This window comes from Emydura macquarii, unplaced genomic scaffold, assembly GCF_026122565.2.
Source record: "Emydura macquarii macquarii isolate MOO-44397 ecotype Brisbane River unplaced genomic scaffold, CSIRO-AGI_Emac_v2 contig_18, whole genome shotgun sequence".
NCBI lineage: Eukaryota > Metazoa > Chordata > Testudines > Chelidae > Emydura > Emydura macquarii.
In genome coordinates this window covers 11,411,865-11,426,399 of record NW_027130155.1, presented here as the reverse complement: position 1 = coordinate 11,426,399, position 14,535 = coordinate 11,411,865, and the positions used below count along the sequence as shown (strand labels likewise).

Sequence of the window (14,535 nt, the reverse complement as noted above, 5' to 3'; positions counted from 1 at the left end):
TATTGTGATTTCTTTCTTAAGACCCCACAAAGTGCAGGGTTATATGATATAATCTATACGGGCCAAAGTCTGATGAAAATCTTCGTGTAAAGTAATCAATGTCTGGATTCCTGATAGCACAAAACCAGAGATTGGAGAATTGTGGATGACAGATATTTTTTCATATTAGAGAAAATGAACCTGCTGATGACCTTGAGGTAGAGTTGAGCTAGAGGTCTATTTCTAAAGAAAAAGAATTAATTTAACACCAATCATTAGGTTTCAGTAGTACATCCATCGCTATGATGTGAACACCTAATAGAGCTCATTAGGAGACTATTTTAACAATTATTTGTGGTCATTAGTTTCAGCTAGGCAAAAAGAATGGTTGTATGACTGCAAGAGAAAAAGAAGGTTGTACAGACATTTAAAGCATTTCACTAAGTAGAAGAGATTTTGGACCCAGTCCTGGACTCATAGGCTGCACTTAAATTACACTGCAATTAAAAACCTGCAGTTGCCTGTGCCAGCTGATTTAGGCTAAGGGGCTCAGGCTAAGGGGCTATTTAATTGTGGTATAGACACTCGGGCTGGAGCCTGGGCTTAAGGACCTGATGAGGTGGAAGGGTACCAGAGCTCAGGCTGCAGCCTGAGCCTGAATATCTATGCCACAATTAAACAGCCCCTTAGCCTGAGCCTTGCAAGCCCAAGTCAGGTGGCATAGACCAGTTGCAGGTTTTTAATTGCAGTGTAGACATATCCATAGAGGTCAGTGACAATTCTCCTTTGACTTTACTGGGAGGAGAATTGGATACTTAACATACCTTTGAGTGGTTTATCAAAGAAACAGACATGTGGAGAGTTCCATTTTGCTGACCTTACCTTTTGTTAGGTTTAAATACAAATGTGGGTATGGGATGAGCCCTGAGAAAGCTAGAGGGAAATGCTGTGTACAGTCATACCTACTATACAGTAATCTAAGAGATCAGTGTATGTTACTGAAGTACTTTATGAAGCTGTGGACATTTTGTGACTTTTGTGACTTTTAATAAGTCTGTTTGGATGTTCATTGGACAGTCTAGTCTGTGGTGTAAATTAGAGTGACTGGTTTTGGAAAGTTTTGCATTGATGGATAGGCATAAACTTGTCACAGTGTACTAGAGAATTTGGAAAATGTAAATTAAATAGGCTGCAAAGAAAGGAATGGGGCACTAGCAAGTTGTTTGATTTTTCCTTAATAAAACTTCAGTTTCTAAAAGGTGAGTTGCAGAATCAAATAATCTGGCAGAATGCATCTGAGTGCATTGAGAGTATTTACACTAACACAGCAACTACATCATGTCCTCTCTCTCACAATTATTTTGGTCTGACACCTAGTGTGGAAATAGGACAGAGTAACTTTGTGGAGTGTTGCACAACTGACCCCAGGAATGCAAGATTACCCCTTGCCAGGTGCACAAGAGTCTTGCAAATCTCTACAGTCCCAGCCACAATTTGGTCATAACATTTATTGCTGATCTCTAGGCTTGTTCATGAGATTTGAAAAAATATACTCTTTTGATATATCAAGGTTCATGAATTATTTTTATGAGTTTTTCATTTTTTCCTTCTACTGCCTTTGAAATAATTTTTCTTTTTTTCTAAATAAAAATGACTATTTTTCCATTTAGTGACAAGATTGCCACTGGATCTTTTGATAAGACTTGCAAATTATGGAGTGCAGAAACAGGAAAATGTTACCATACCTTTAAGGGACACACAGCAGAAATAGTGAGTGCCTGCATTAAAATATTAAACCTTTGCATCCAGTTGTATTTTCATATGCAGTACAACCTTGATTTTCTAAAACTTAATAATCTGAACTACTGCTACTTATAAGAGGGTCATTTCCACTGATATTTGTTATTTACATTGAAAAGCCCCCTTGTGTATCAAAAAATTCTCATTGTCATCTAGGACCTTGGTATAATCGAGATTGTCTCATAATGTTGTGTCTTTGCTAGGGTGTGGGTGGGAGGGCTTCTGCTCTTCTATTCAAGATCCCATGATGCTAAAACTCTATTATTTTAACAATCTGCATATAGATCTTTGTAATTAATAATGTTAACTTTCTCTCTATTCAGCACAATGTGTCTGTAGACCTTCTCTCTATGCATGCTGTGGGTGTCTTGAGGCACTGGCTACCCAGGAGAACTGGATCTTAAGAGAACCCACTTATGTATGTTGGGGACTTGTATAACAGCTTGCAAAGTAGAGAGCTAAAGCAAAGGGACACCCATCTCTTAAGAACATAGGTATTGCCATACTGGATGAATTTATTGTTTATCTAGTCCAGTATCCTATCTTCAACACTGGCCAGTACCAGATACTTAGGGGAATATGCAGGAAACCCAACAATAGGCAGATATGGGATAATCTGGCCCTCAGGGGAATATCCTCTTAACCCCTACTATGTGAAGGTTGGCTAAAGCCAACCTAAAATTCTCTTTTTAAATATATTTACAATTATAATTTGGGGGGTTATTCTTGATATTCATCTAAATGTCCCATTGCTTTTTAAATTATGCTAAATCAATGCTAAATCAACCACATCTTGTGGCAATGAGTTTCACAGTCTAATTATGAATTGTGTGAAAGTATTTCTTTATATCAGTTTTGAATTTGGCTCTTTTCAGTTTCATTGAATATCCTTTTCTTGTATTATGAGACAAAGAAAACAGATGTTTCTGATCCACATTCTTTATACCATTCATTATCTGTACATTTTCTTCCATCTTCTTTTGCACTCTGCTGTTGTCTGTTCTGGACCTATTGTTCTTCTCTCCCTCTCTCCCATTACTGTAGCTTTATCACTCTTCTGGTGGGGAGACAGATCAGCTCCCGCCTGATCTAATGACCTATTTTGTTATAAACAACCTCTCCACAAAACTAAGCCAGTGTTGGGTGTGTGATTAGGGGGGGATATGGGGCTCTAACACAGAGACTAATTAGGGAGCTTCTGTCCCCATTGGCCAGAGAGGGGTGATTGTTGGAGAGACTTAAGCAGATGTCCTTATCAGACCTGGATTTACTTTTCTTTTTTTCCCTGACTGACAGGTATAGCACTCCTTCAGGGCAATCTTGTATCTTTGTTCTACGTGGCCCCTTTAATATCATTCCTGCCTGAATGAATGTTTGTACCTTTTGTCCCATTGTTGCAGAAAACCCAAGTATCACACATCATGAATGAACTGATTGATGTCTCTAATGCCTCCCATTGGAGAGCATTTCTTACGCCTTTGAATATAGTGCAATCTCCCTCCATGTATTGCTGTGTACTCTGGGAGGTCTGTAGAGCCTTCCTGAACTTAGCAACAACAGAGGCTACTTTTCTCCTGCATTGACCCACATTGATCAAGCTATCTGAGCATGTACTAAAAGGCATGCTATCACTGATCAAGGAATAGAACAAAGTACTTAGTATCCAATTAGCAGAATATAATTCAAATAATTTATTTTTATCTCTAATTGGTTACAGTTTCCCTCTTTTGCCAAATTTTAAGAATTAGTTTTGACTATTAAAAAAACTTGGTATTTTTAATTCATTGCATGTTAGAAGATTTCAGTGATGATTTCTCCCATAATTTGTTTACATTTTAGAAACAATACCCTTGCTTTTCTGGGGTGTGTAGTCTTAGATTTGATTTGTAAAATTAAATGTACTGGAACAACACTGAAACACTCAGATTATATTTTTCTATAAAAATGACCTTTTGATTTGTCATTTAACAGAGTAAAAAGATTCTAGAAATTGTATGTGTGCATTGTAGGTGCAGCAGTTTAATTTGTAAATTGCAAAGATGAAAACTGGACTTGAGAAGTTGCTGCTTTGCGTCAGTATATAGTAACATTGATTAAGTCTTGTGGTGTTTTGTTTGTTCTCTGGGCGTTTTGAAGTGAGTTCTCTTAGCATGAATGACCTGATTTTTAAAAGGACCTCAACTCAGCCTCTACCAATTTTGTTCCTACAAATCAGGTAATTAGATGACTTAGGGCTTGATCAGTTTCCACTGAATTCAGTAGCAGTTGGATCAGGCCCAAAGCTCTATGAATTGTGCTTGCAAATAATTAATAGGAATTATGCCTGCAAAATCAGATGCTGTTTCTCAAAATCAGGCCCATAACCTTCAGTAATTTCTAACAGAGTAGATGTTTATTGCACATGAACTGCTGCTAGAAGTGCATGTCTGTGTATGTAGATTTGTCCAATAATGAAAAATGAAATATCATAATTGAAAATGCAACTAAGTTCCCAGTAAAATCTTTTTCTTTTTCCAGAGACATTTTTTGTTCCTTATTAGTAGAACCACCATAACATAATTACCAAGAACTGAAAATTAACTACATCAGTCATTAGTGTGAATATTGAGTTGGGGACTTTGTTGTATTTTTGTTCAAATATGTACCTAAAAAAAGCAGTCTGTAAAAAGTCTGTTTGAATATTGGCTTGGGATATGTTCCAAGAAGCACTTTTTAACACACGCAATCATTTATAAGTGACCCGTTAGTTCAGTCCAATAAGATGTCACCCAGAGCTTGTGTGGTAAGGATTTGTTGCTTCTCTAATAAAATCTCTAGAGGGCACTGCAGCCATCACCATATTATTAAAGTGCCATGACTGTATTTGTAGGTCACAAACTATTAAATTGTACTATTGCTGTGTTTTGAAATACTCATCTTGATCCAGTTAGTTTTAAAAAAATTCACAGGAAGTGTATTGTTTCCCCATGTTTGTGTTACAGGTTTGTTTATCATTTAATCTTCAAAGCACTCTGATAGCAACTGGAAGTATGGATACGACAGCCAAAGTATGGGATATCCAGAATGGGGAGGAAGTGGTCATGTTAAGTGTATGTTTGCATTTTTTATTGTTCTGAATATATTTGGTGCTTTTTAGTACCTACTTGAGTTAGATGGGGATATAAGTAGACTTCTTAATCATCCATTTTAGTGTTTGCAGGCAAAAAATTTCTATTTCTAGCTGAGTCCTTTAGTGACTAGTTAAATAATTGATTAAGAAAACATAAAGGGAGTAAGAAAGCTATGCTACTTCATTAAAAATCATAAAAACCAGTTTAATCAAATGTCAGATTTTCCCAATTCATTGTAATTACTATCCTAGGTCAGAAAATATTGCTTCTCTCATTCACATGGTTTATCATGATAAGTATTCAACTATAATTCCTGTACAACTCTGAGAGCTAATATAAAGTAACTTAAAATATTAATGCATAGGATTACAGCTATACATGTTCCTTTTAGCTGCATAATTCATCTTCTGCATGATTATGTAGAAAATTCAGTCATCACCAAGTCCATCTAGAGTGCTGTTTCTATTCTCTGTATTTGGTTTGCTAGGATTCCACAGTTTAAATATTTCTGCCTAAATGATTCTGCCTAAATCACATCCACATCCCTTGCACAAAGACTAAATAAGGGACAGTGCACAGGCTGCCTCCTTCGGTGTACCTGGCCTGTGGAGTAGAAAAGGCACATTCTCCTCCCCACCTTTCTCTGCCTGCTTTGAAAGAAGCATTTCTGAGGGTGGGGAAATACAGAGCGGGAGCAGTAGAGATGGCAGATGACAGTTGTCCCTGGCCTGTGTGCAGGAGGTTTCTTATGCTCTTTCTCCCATGCATACACACAAAGGGCTGTGACAATCTGCCCCTTAGTTTATTGTAATGAAATCATCCTCTCATTTCATGGTGAAGAACTACTGTTCCATAGAAATTTGATATGAAAAAGACCTGTTGGATTGCAATTCTAATGCATTCTCCCTGTAGTTCCAGGATTGTTTCCAGAGTTCTATTTGCTAGTACTTAAGTGGCATATGGTATTAAATGCTGTTGTAATATGGGCAGTGAGATTAGACTGTGGAATAGTCAAAGTTATGCAATACTAGACAAGACACAAAAATATATACTGCATTGTCACGGAGATGGACTATATGGCCTAATGGAAACCATCACTTCTGTGATTTTGTAATGGTACTGTACAAATTAGGTATTGGACAATCTCCATGGAAATGTCTCATTTATATTCTGAAATACCTTTTTGTTAATATTCTCTTAGGGGCACTCAGCAGAAATTATTGCGTTGTCATTCAACACCACAGGGAATAGGATCATCACTGGCTCCTTTGACCATACAGTTGCAGTGTGGGATGTTGGCTCTGGAAGGTACTAAAGCATTCATAAGGTTGTTTTGTATTGTATGTTTTAATGACATCTTAAAGGGGCACTGTCGAGGCCTACAAATTCTACATTTTCCAGCTGGGCTTTGGTTTTGAGCACACCGGACCTCACCTTTCCTTTGTTTCTTCTGTGTCTTTTGTTCTTCTGAGCAGCCAGGGTCTGAAATATGCAAGAAACCTGCTCTCCAAATGCTTTGGTGCACAAGAATCTTGTATTTTTTAAAACTCCAGGTACTCACAAGAACTGAGCATGCAGGCAGAGTGAAGGGGCCCTATGTTTGTTATTAATGAATCATCCAGCCAGGAAAATATAATGGGTGTGGAAGCACTTGGTTTGGGAAGTTGCTACATTTTAAAGACGCAAGAGACAGTTTTAAAAAAAGAAAGGTGTTTTCAGGATATGTTAAATTATGAGCAGTCAATCTTTTCAGTTTCTCCTTAATAAATATAGAGGGTGATTTTCTTATCACTCTGGTTTTACAACAGTGTAAGTCTATACACTTTAAAGGCCAGTGAAGTGAGAGGAGAATCAGGCCCTCTAATTACAGAGTTCAAGATTTTCAGATTGTCATGACAATTAACAGGGTCATTTCTTCATTTAATAATAGCTAAAGTATTTGTGTAATTTCATTGTGAAATTGGCTGGCTAACATTGTTTTCACAGGTCCTCTTGTTTTTTGAGCTGAGGACTCAGTATAAATAGCATTGTAAACCAGTTGTCCAGATTACTGATAAAGGATTTCTTGTGGTTAAGGTAAAGATTCCATTACTTTTTCATGGAGGATTTCTTTCTTCATGAAATTAGATGAAATATCATTAAAGTAAGTGTGCTTTAAAATGATTAAAATGAAGGACAATTGTGTACACATGGATACCATTGAAATAACAAACACGATGATGTAACATCAAGACTACAAAGGCCATTTAATCTCTTCTGGAGAAAAAAATAATCAGCATATTCTAGATCATTTAAGGCCTGATCCTGCAAAGTGCTGAACACCCTCTGCTCCCAACGGTAAGAGCTGGGACTCAGTGTTTCAGAGGCACTTAGCACCTTACCAGATTCGGCCCTTTGACAGTAATTTTATTGTGTTTGTTTTGTTGTTATTGCAGATATTTATTTTTGAACAGATCTTTCTTCCAGCTTCTTCTTGTTTGATCCTGCAGCAAAGTCAAAGTCTTAGATTTTTAATGTTGCACCTTTTTCTACAGAAATGATTACGATGTTACAGATTCAGCATTGTGACTTCACTTTACTTCAGGATCAAATAGCAGGAGATGGATTGTAAAGGAGGAAAATTCTTGTTTAAACACCAGTGATTAGAGTGTGGAAAGAATGAAAAAAATATGAAAGTTAAATGGAATTTTTAAGTCTGATATGCTAGAAAAATTTCCCCAGGATATAAGTCACTTGTGATCTTATTGTTTGCTCTCATGTTTCTGAAACACATGCAGTCCTGCTGGATGTATCAGGGTAATTATTAGCATTGTGTTGATCTCAATGGAATAACATCAGCAGAAAGCAGCTACAGAAGTGGAATTGAATCTGCTAAGTAAAACTACTAAAAAGTGACTGATATATAACTTGTCATTAGGCTAGTGGTAACTGGTGAAACATTCTCAAGTGTGTATAGTAGATTTATGACTTATCTCCCATGAACGCTGCAAGCGCTGGAGAGTGGCATGAACACATAGGCTTTAGAAGTGTCAGCAGTAGCTGGCAGTGTTCACTAGAGCTTGTAGTATTATTATTAGTAGCAGTAGTTGGTAATCTAGTTTGTTTTGTGTGGGTTGTCATCACTAGAGAGCAAGTCATGCCCTCCTGTCTAGGTCTGGCATTTTATCGGTCACAGGACAGTGATGCACATATATACTATTAAAGGAGGACAGACACACACATACTTAGAATACTGTTAGAGATGAGCTAATAATTCACTGTGAATGAACTCAGCTAATTTAACCTTTCTTTGTGCTTGAGGAATATTCACACATAGATCATGTTTTCCTCAAAACTATTTTATTTGAATATGCTCTGGATTTTTTGTGTGGTTTGGCTTTTACAGTAAGGAGCGTGATGAATGATGTGCTGTTTGTGATGCTTTGACATTCTAAATTTCAGTTGTTTTGGTTAATTGTGATTGATTCCAATATTGCATGATATTGTTTCTGCCATGTGACTAGATGGGCATACTTTATTATCCTGAGGAAAATTTGAAGAGAGAACTAGCATGTTGAATCCCTAAAAGGGGACATAGCAATTAAACAGGATTTTTAGAAAATGTTAAACCTTTAAATTTGGTCCCCATAGGCCTTTTCCAATGGAAGATTCCTAGAAAATATTCAAAAATTTAATGTAATTACGTTTTTCTTTCATCACAGTTACACAAATGTGCTTGAGTGCATTGTGTTATATAGAGTGGGTTGAAAAATGGCAATTATTTTTTGTGGGAAATTTCAAAACTTTGTTTTTCTTAAAATTTTCCTATGAATATTTTTCAGTTTTCTGATGAAAAACTGAATCCAAAATGAGAGTGACTATTTTTGGTTAAAAAAATACTTTTATTTTGTCAAAAACAAAAACTGAAATTTTGTACTGAAAATGAAAATTCTTTCCAAAACTTAAAGATTTTTACTGAAAACGATTGGTTTTCAATTTTGGGGAAAAAATACTAATCCATTTTTTATCAAAAGTGTTTCAATGAAAAAATTTCAACCAGCTTTAGCCCTAGCTGAGAATGCAGTCAGACACTTGTCTGGTCCATTTAACTGCCTGTAATTGGAGTTTGGCGAGGTACTATGAAATCACTGTCCAACTGCTATGTTAATAGTCTGTCTCCCATCATACAAAATATACCATTTCTGGTATGAATATTTGAGCGTCCAATCTTAACTGTCCATGAGCATTTGTGCCAGTAAATGTTGCTCTAACGTTCATGGAAGGTGAGCACAAAAGGGGCAAGAGCATGGATGAAGCTTAATCATTTAAAAATTTGAATGAAAAATTGTTATGATATTTCCCCAACTCTGATTGTTATATAGATTTTTCCTAATTGAATTGCTGACAAATTGCAGTGTTTGTGAAATTCATAAATAACAGAATGTTTGAATATATCGAGTATATTGATGTATTACTGGGTATGTATCTGGGTATGTATACAAAAGTTTGAAGCAAGGACCATTCTTCCTCTGTGTTTGTAAAGAGAAGCCTTGATCCTGATTGGGGTTTTTGGATGCCGCATAACACAATAATAGTACAAATGGCCAAATAATATGTTCACAAAACCAAAGTACTCCCCATCATTTAGTTATTATAAAAAGGTCAACATAATCACAACAGAACAGGAAACACATAATTAGGAAGAAATAGAGTAATCCATTAAAGGGACTCCAGTGTAATAGGTATTTTTTGTTACAGTAAACAAAATTGGATGTTCGGTTACTCAGAAGATTTGCCTTTGGGAATCTTTCATTTTAACGTATACAATAATAGAGACCTTCTCTATTTCTTGTCTAATAATTAAAAAAAAAAGAGTGTTCTGAATTACTTAGATTCATTTTGTTGTTGGTCATTAACTTGATTAGTTGTTAAACCGGTAGCTGTGTTCTATTAACAATAATGTGATATATCTCCTAATTTACAGACCTTCTAATATGTTTATCAATACATCTCTTCCAGGGCTCAGTGCTTTATGGCCCACTGATTTAGAATGGGCATTGATGACTGATTACTCAGCTCAGTTCAGCAAAAGCTGTCTGAAGAGTTTAATAGATAACTGGTGTTCCCAGTTTTATACATTTGATTAAATAATGAATCCTGCCCTTAACATGTTCTGGATCACTATAATGGTTGTTCTGTTAGTCAAAACAGGGTCCAAATACAATGGAGTCTCCACTAATATTTGGACTGTGTCATATACAACTTGATCTTGCACTCATTATATTGGTAAAACTCACATTGATTTAAATGGGAGTTTTGTGCATTATTGGGCCCATAGTTGTGCCCATTTTGGTGTAACAATGGCTTTTGGGTCTTGTAGATTTTTGTGACCTTTCTTCTGATGAACCTTCATTGAACCAGAGCATATTAGAGAATGACATAAGAAACTTAATGGCTCAGAGGACTGGTGATGGGACATGAAGTCTCTTTATCAATAGGTCACAAGCTGGAATCCAGCCCTGTTTGTAAGTGACCAAAAATTGTAACTATGATGTGTCCACTGTGAAATGAGCCAGCGGGTTACACTTGAGTTTATAACAGACATATCCACTTTACTAAATGTCTCCCTTATCGGTAGGCTCAACAGAGAAGCTCAGATTTATTCAGCGTTTGAAATCTCTCAATTTGGTCCCAATTCATCAAGTACTTAAACCCATTCTTAACTTTTATGTACCCCCTTAAGTCCTGTTGACTTCAATGGTTAAGCACATGCTTAAGTTCCTTGCTGATTTGGGCTCTTACAGAGCTATTTCATTCAAGGTCATTGACGAGGCATGGTGGCAGAGTAGTGAGGAGAAACTTGCTCGTTCTGTCTGGGCTGTACTTGCATTGTGGATGAATAGAAGACTTAGTGTTGCCAATCTGCTACAATTTACTAGCACTAAATTCATTTTTTAAAGGAGAAAGTAGTACAAATGGGGCTTCCTTCCACAGTACTCCTAACCATTTTTGGTATAGCAGATTGAGGAAATGGGTGCTGATACACCACTAGAGAAAGCTGAACCAGACTCACTTTCTTTTAGGCAGTCAGCCAAACCCTGCTCACGTAACACCAGGAGTTTCAATAACTCTAGTGGATGATGCAGGAAGGATTTGATCCATTAACTACAAAACTATCTTTCTAGCTTACTTATAAACATATACTTTTATATCTATCTCAGTTTTGATGCAAATGCACAAATATGAATTTTAATTCTCTTTTGGTAGGAAGTTGCATACTTTAATAGGTCATCGGGCAGAGATTAGTAGTGCACAATTCAACTGGGACTGCTCTCTAATTGTTACTGGATCGATGGACAAAACATGCATGGTAAGATAATTGGATCTCTACAAAAACCTCCAGTATAGTCTGTGTGTTGCTTTTCATGTTACACTAGAAATAATTCACTGTAAAATATCATTTAGGACACGGTGAATTCCTGTACTCTTTGTTATGGCTGCAGAAAATCTTTGTAATTTATTCAGAATCCATTTTGTATAACGAACATTTTAACTGACTGATGGTATGTAGCAGTCATCCAGTATAGCTAAACTGGAAGGCAGGATTTGGTGCTCCATTACAGATAATTTGTTGTAATTTGTTTGATAAAGAGAGAGAGGATTGTCTTGTAGTTCAGGCCCTGGACTGTTACTTAGGAGAGCTGTTCTCTGCTTCTGGCTCTGCCATAGACTTGGTGACCTTGATTTTAGTCACTAAGGAACATATTTCAAAACTGGCCTCTAGTAATGCATACCTGTCGTTTTGGATGCCACATTTTGAAAATCAGTGGCCTGACTTTCAAACGGGATGAGTACCTCCAACTCCTCCAAACACCATGTTGGTCTTAATCTTTGTGTGCCACAGTTCCCTATCTGTAAAATGGGAATAAGGCTGTACCACTTCATAAGGGTACCCCTAGCTCCAGAGGCAGCTGCTGCCAGGAGAGGCGGACGTCATGCTGATAATCAAGAGAGAGTACAAGAGGCATTGTGGAGGGATGTGGCCTCTTGCTAGATCCTTAAAATCCATGTGATCTGGGTGCCAATCCATCTGCTTCTTTTGTGGTAGGGGAACTTGCATCCTGGCTGAAGAAGTTGAAGGAAACTCCACAAGGGAACCTCATGTAGTTTTCTTGTCCCATGTGGATTTCTTGATGTAGGTTCATGGTTTGTCCCACATTGATCACAGAACTAAAATGAACAGGGATTTTAGTACTGGCTGTAATAAAACAGGAATACAAAAAATAGCTAGGGCAGTATTATCAAAATCCTGCCTTTCTTTCTGACTATTGACAGCCTTTTTACTTCCTGACTGGAAGGAGCACATGAGCTAAGTGCAGAAATGAAATAATTTGTTTAGATTCACTTACCAGAGCCTGCACATTGTGTTCAGCAGATGCACATTAGCTACCTTGATAATAAAAGTCTCTCATGATTAGCTTTAAATAGCCACAGATTTTCCATCTCTTTTTTAGGCTGCATATGCAGATTATAGCATTTCAGAAGAAAACTGGTTCTTTCCCTACATTTGGATTCTCTGTCTCTCTTTCTTTTCTGTCAGTTCATGGAATTCTTTTCAGTGACCTTTCACTGACGCTTACTCATGGGTCCTTGATGTATGCACTCTTTGTAAATGGAACATTATTTAATTAGTACATATCATTCAGTATAGATCTAATTATGGGTAGTTTGAACCTTATATCAATTTGTAAGCAGGAACCTCCCTATTGATTTCAATAGAGAATGCTGCTTAAGTGATAACACATTAAATTAATAAAAATGAAGCATAATATTTATCAGACATGCTGTTTGTCAGAAATGATGTTTCCTATGCATTACACTGGCTAAGCAAATTCATTTCCTCTCCATTGATTTAAATCCAGGGGTGTCATGCAATAATACATTTATTAAGGTATTACATTCTGTTATGCATTAAATCAGTGCATATATATGCTGTAGTCACAATACTGATTGACTGCTTACATACACATCCAGCAACTCAAATCAAAATAAATAGTAAGATTGCTTATGATTGCCTGTAATTACTTGGATAGGGTTTTATTTATTGATTTTTATCCACATGCAGCTGTGGAATGCTGTGACCGGGACACGTGTGGCAACTTTAACAGGTCATGATGATGAAGTATTAGATGTGTGTTTTGATTATACTGGCCAGCGTATTGCAACTTCCTCAGCTGATGGTAGGTGAACTTATCGGGGCTAGTATTGTGTTTTCATATACTGGCAGCTGATGTTAGAGCAGGCCTTTGGCTGATCGCAGGAACAGAGGAATACAGTGGTAGCATAAAAACTGCTTTGTTCTTCCCCTCTGCTTTTATGCTGGGTGCAGCTCAGGCAAACCAGAGAGTCTAGGCAATATATATATTATAGATATTATAATATCTTTTATATATTATATATATTGTATATCCTTTATATATATAAAAGATTTCTCCCAAAGTGAAAATGCTCTCATTTTTCAGACTTTCATCTTCTCCAAGATGCCTTGTCCACTTAACCTCAGGGAAAATAATATTTTTTTTGTGATTGAAAATGCATGAGAGGCTGCGGGGAGAAAATAGTTTTTGAATGAAGTTAGGTCTGAGTGGCTCAAATTTAGGCTTAAATGGAAAGCCAGCTCTACAGGTTTAACACTCGAACTACTACTATGACTTCCTAATATATAGAGAGAATACATAACAATGAAGTAAACAATTTAGTTTCATGATTGTGTTCAGCAGATTGCACATTAACTACCTTGACAATAAAAATGCCTCTTGATTAGCTTTAAATAGCCACGGATTTTCTGTCTCTCTTTTAGGCTGCATATACAGATTATAGCATTTCAGATGTTCTGTAGGGTTGTTATCTCATGATAAATAGTTTGCTATATTCCAGCCCCCTTAGTTTTTTGTTTCAGTAGTAGCACATGTTAATGATGCTATATGTTACTTCATGTTTTTCCATTATGTGGGTGTTTTACACCTTCCTCTGAAGCGTTTGGTACCAACCACTGTCAGTGACGGATATCAAAGAACTGGTTTGATCTGGTTTAGGTAGTTCCTATGTTAGTAAGTAAAATAATGTAATTTATGACAAAAACTTCATGACAGTAAGAACTGTAGGCCTACGGAAGCCCCATCACTTGGGATACTTACTAGATTGGACAAAATATTAGCAAACATTCAGTGTTTGATTACACAAAGGTGCAAAGGATATGTACAAATTGTGTATATTCAGAGTTGTACAGTGGAAGCCATTAAAAAGTCCACATTTTCCTACCATATCAGATATTTCCTGACCTACTCTGTGTATAAGGGAAACCTGTGGTGATTTGAAATATTACTATGTACTTAAATGTTGGAAAATCATCATGACTTTTTGGAGGCAACCACTTTATGGTCCCAATTCTAAAAGCATGCGAGTCTATGGGTTTCCTTGTGTGAGAGAATTTACTCATGTTTGTGTTTGAAGAATCAGGTCTTAACTTAGTTATTCCTAATACAGGACTTTCCTCTGCTTCCACTGAAGTCAATGGCAAAACTTCCATTGACTTCAGTGGCTCCAGGCTGAGGCCCTTACTACCAATGGATGTAAACTCTATACATAGACTTAAACAGACAATCAC

General features: G+C 36.7%; 1 protein-coding gene across 3 annotated transcripts in view; it reads left to right on the top strand.

Moving 5' to 3' along the window:
- The window catches only part of DAW1 (dynein assembly factor with WD repeats 1), a 28,743-nt gene that overhangs the window by 10,619 nt on the left and 3,589 nt on the right, over positions 1-14,535 (top strand). For all 3 annotated transcript variants that reach the window (XM_067542370.1, XM_067542207.1, XM_067542283.1), the window contains 5 exons: positions 1,650-1,749; positions 4,761-4,868; positions 6,091-6,197; positions 11,136-11,238; positions 12,994-13,108. In XM_067542370.1, coding sequence (XP_067398471.1) covers positions 1,650-1,749; positions 4,761-4,868; positions 6,091-6,197; positions 11,136-11,238; positions 12,994-13,108 — 533 coding nt within the window. The remainder of the gene's footprint in view (positions 1-1,649; positions 1,750-4,760; positions 4,869-6,090; positions 6,198-11,135; positions 11,239-12,993; positions 13,109-14,535) is intronic.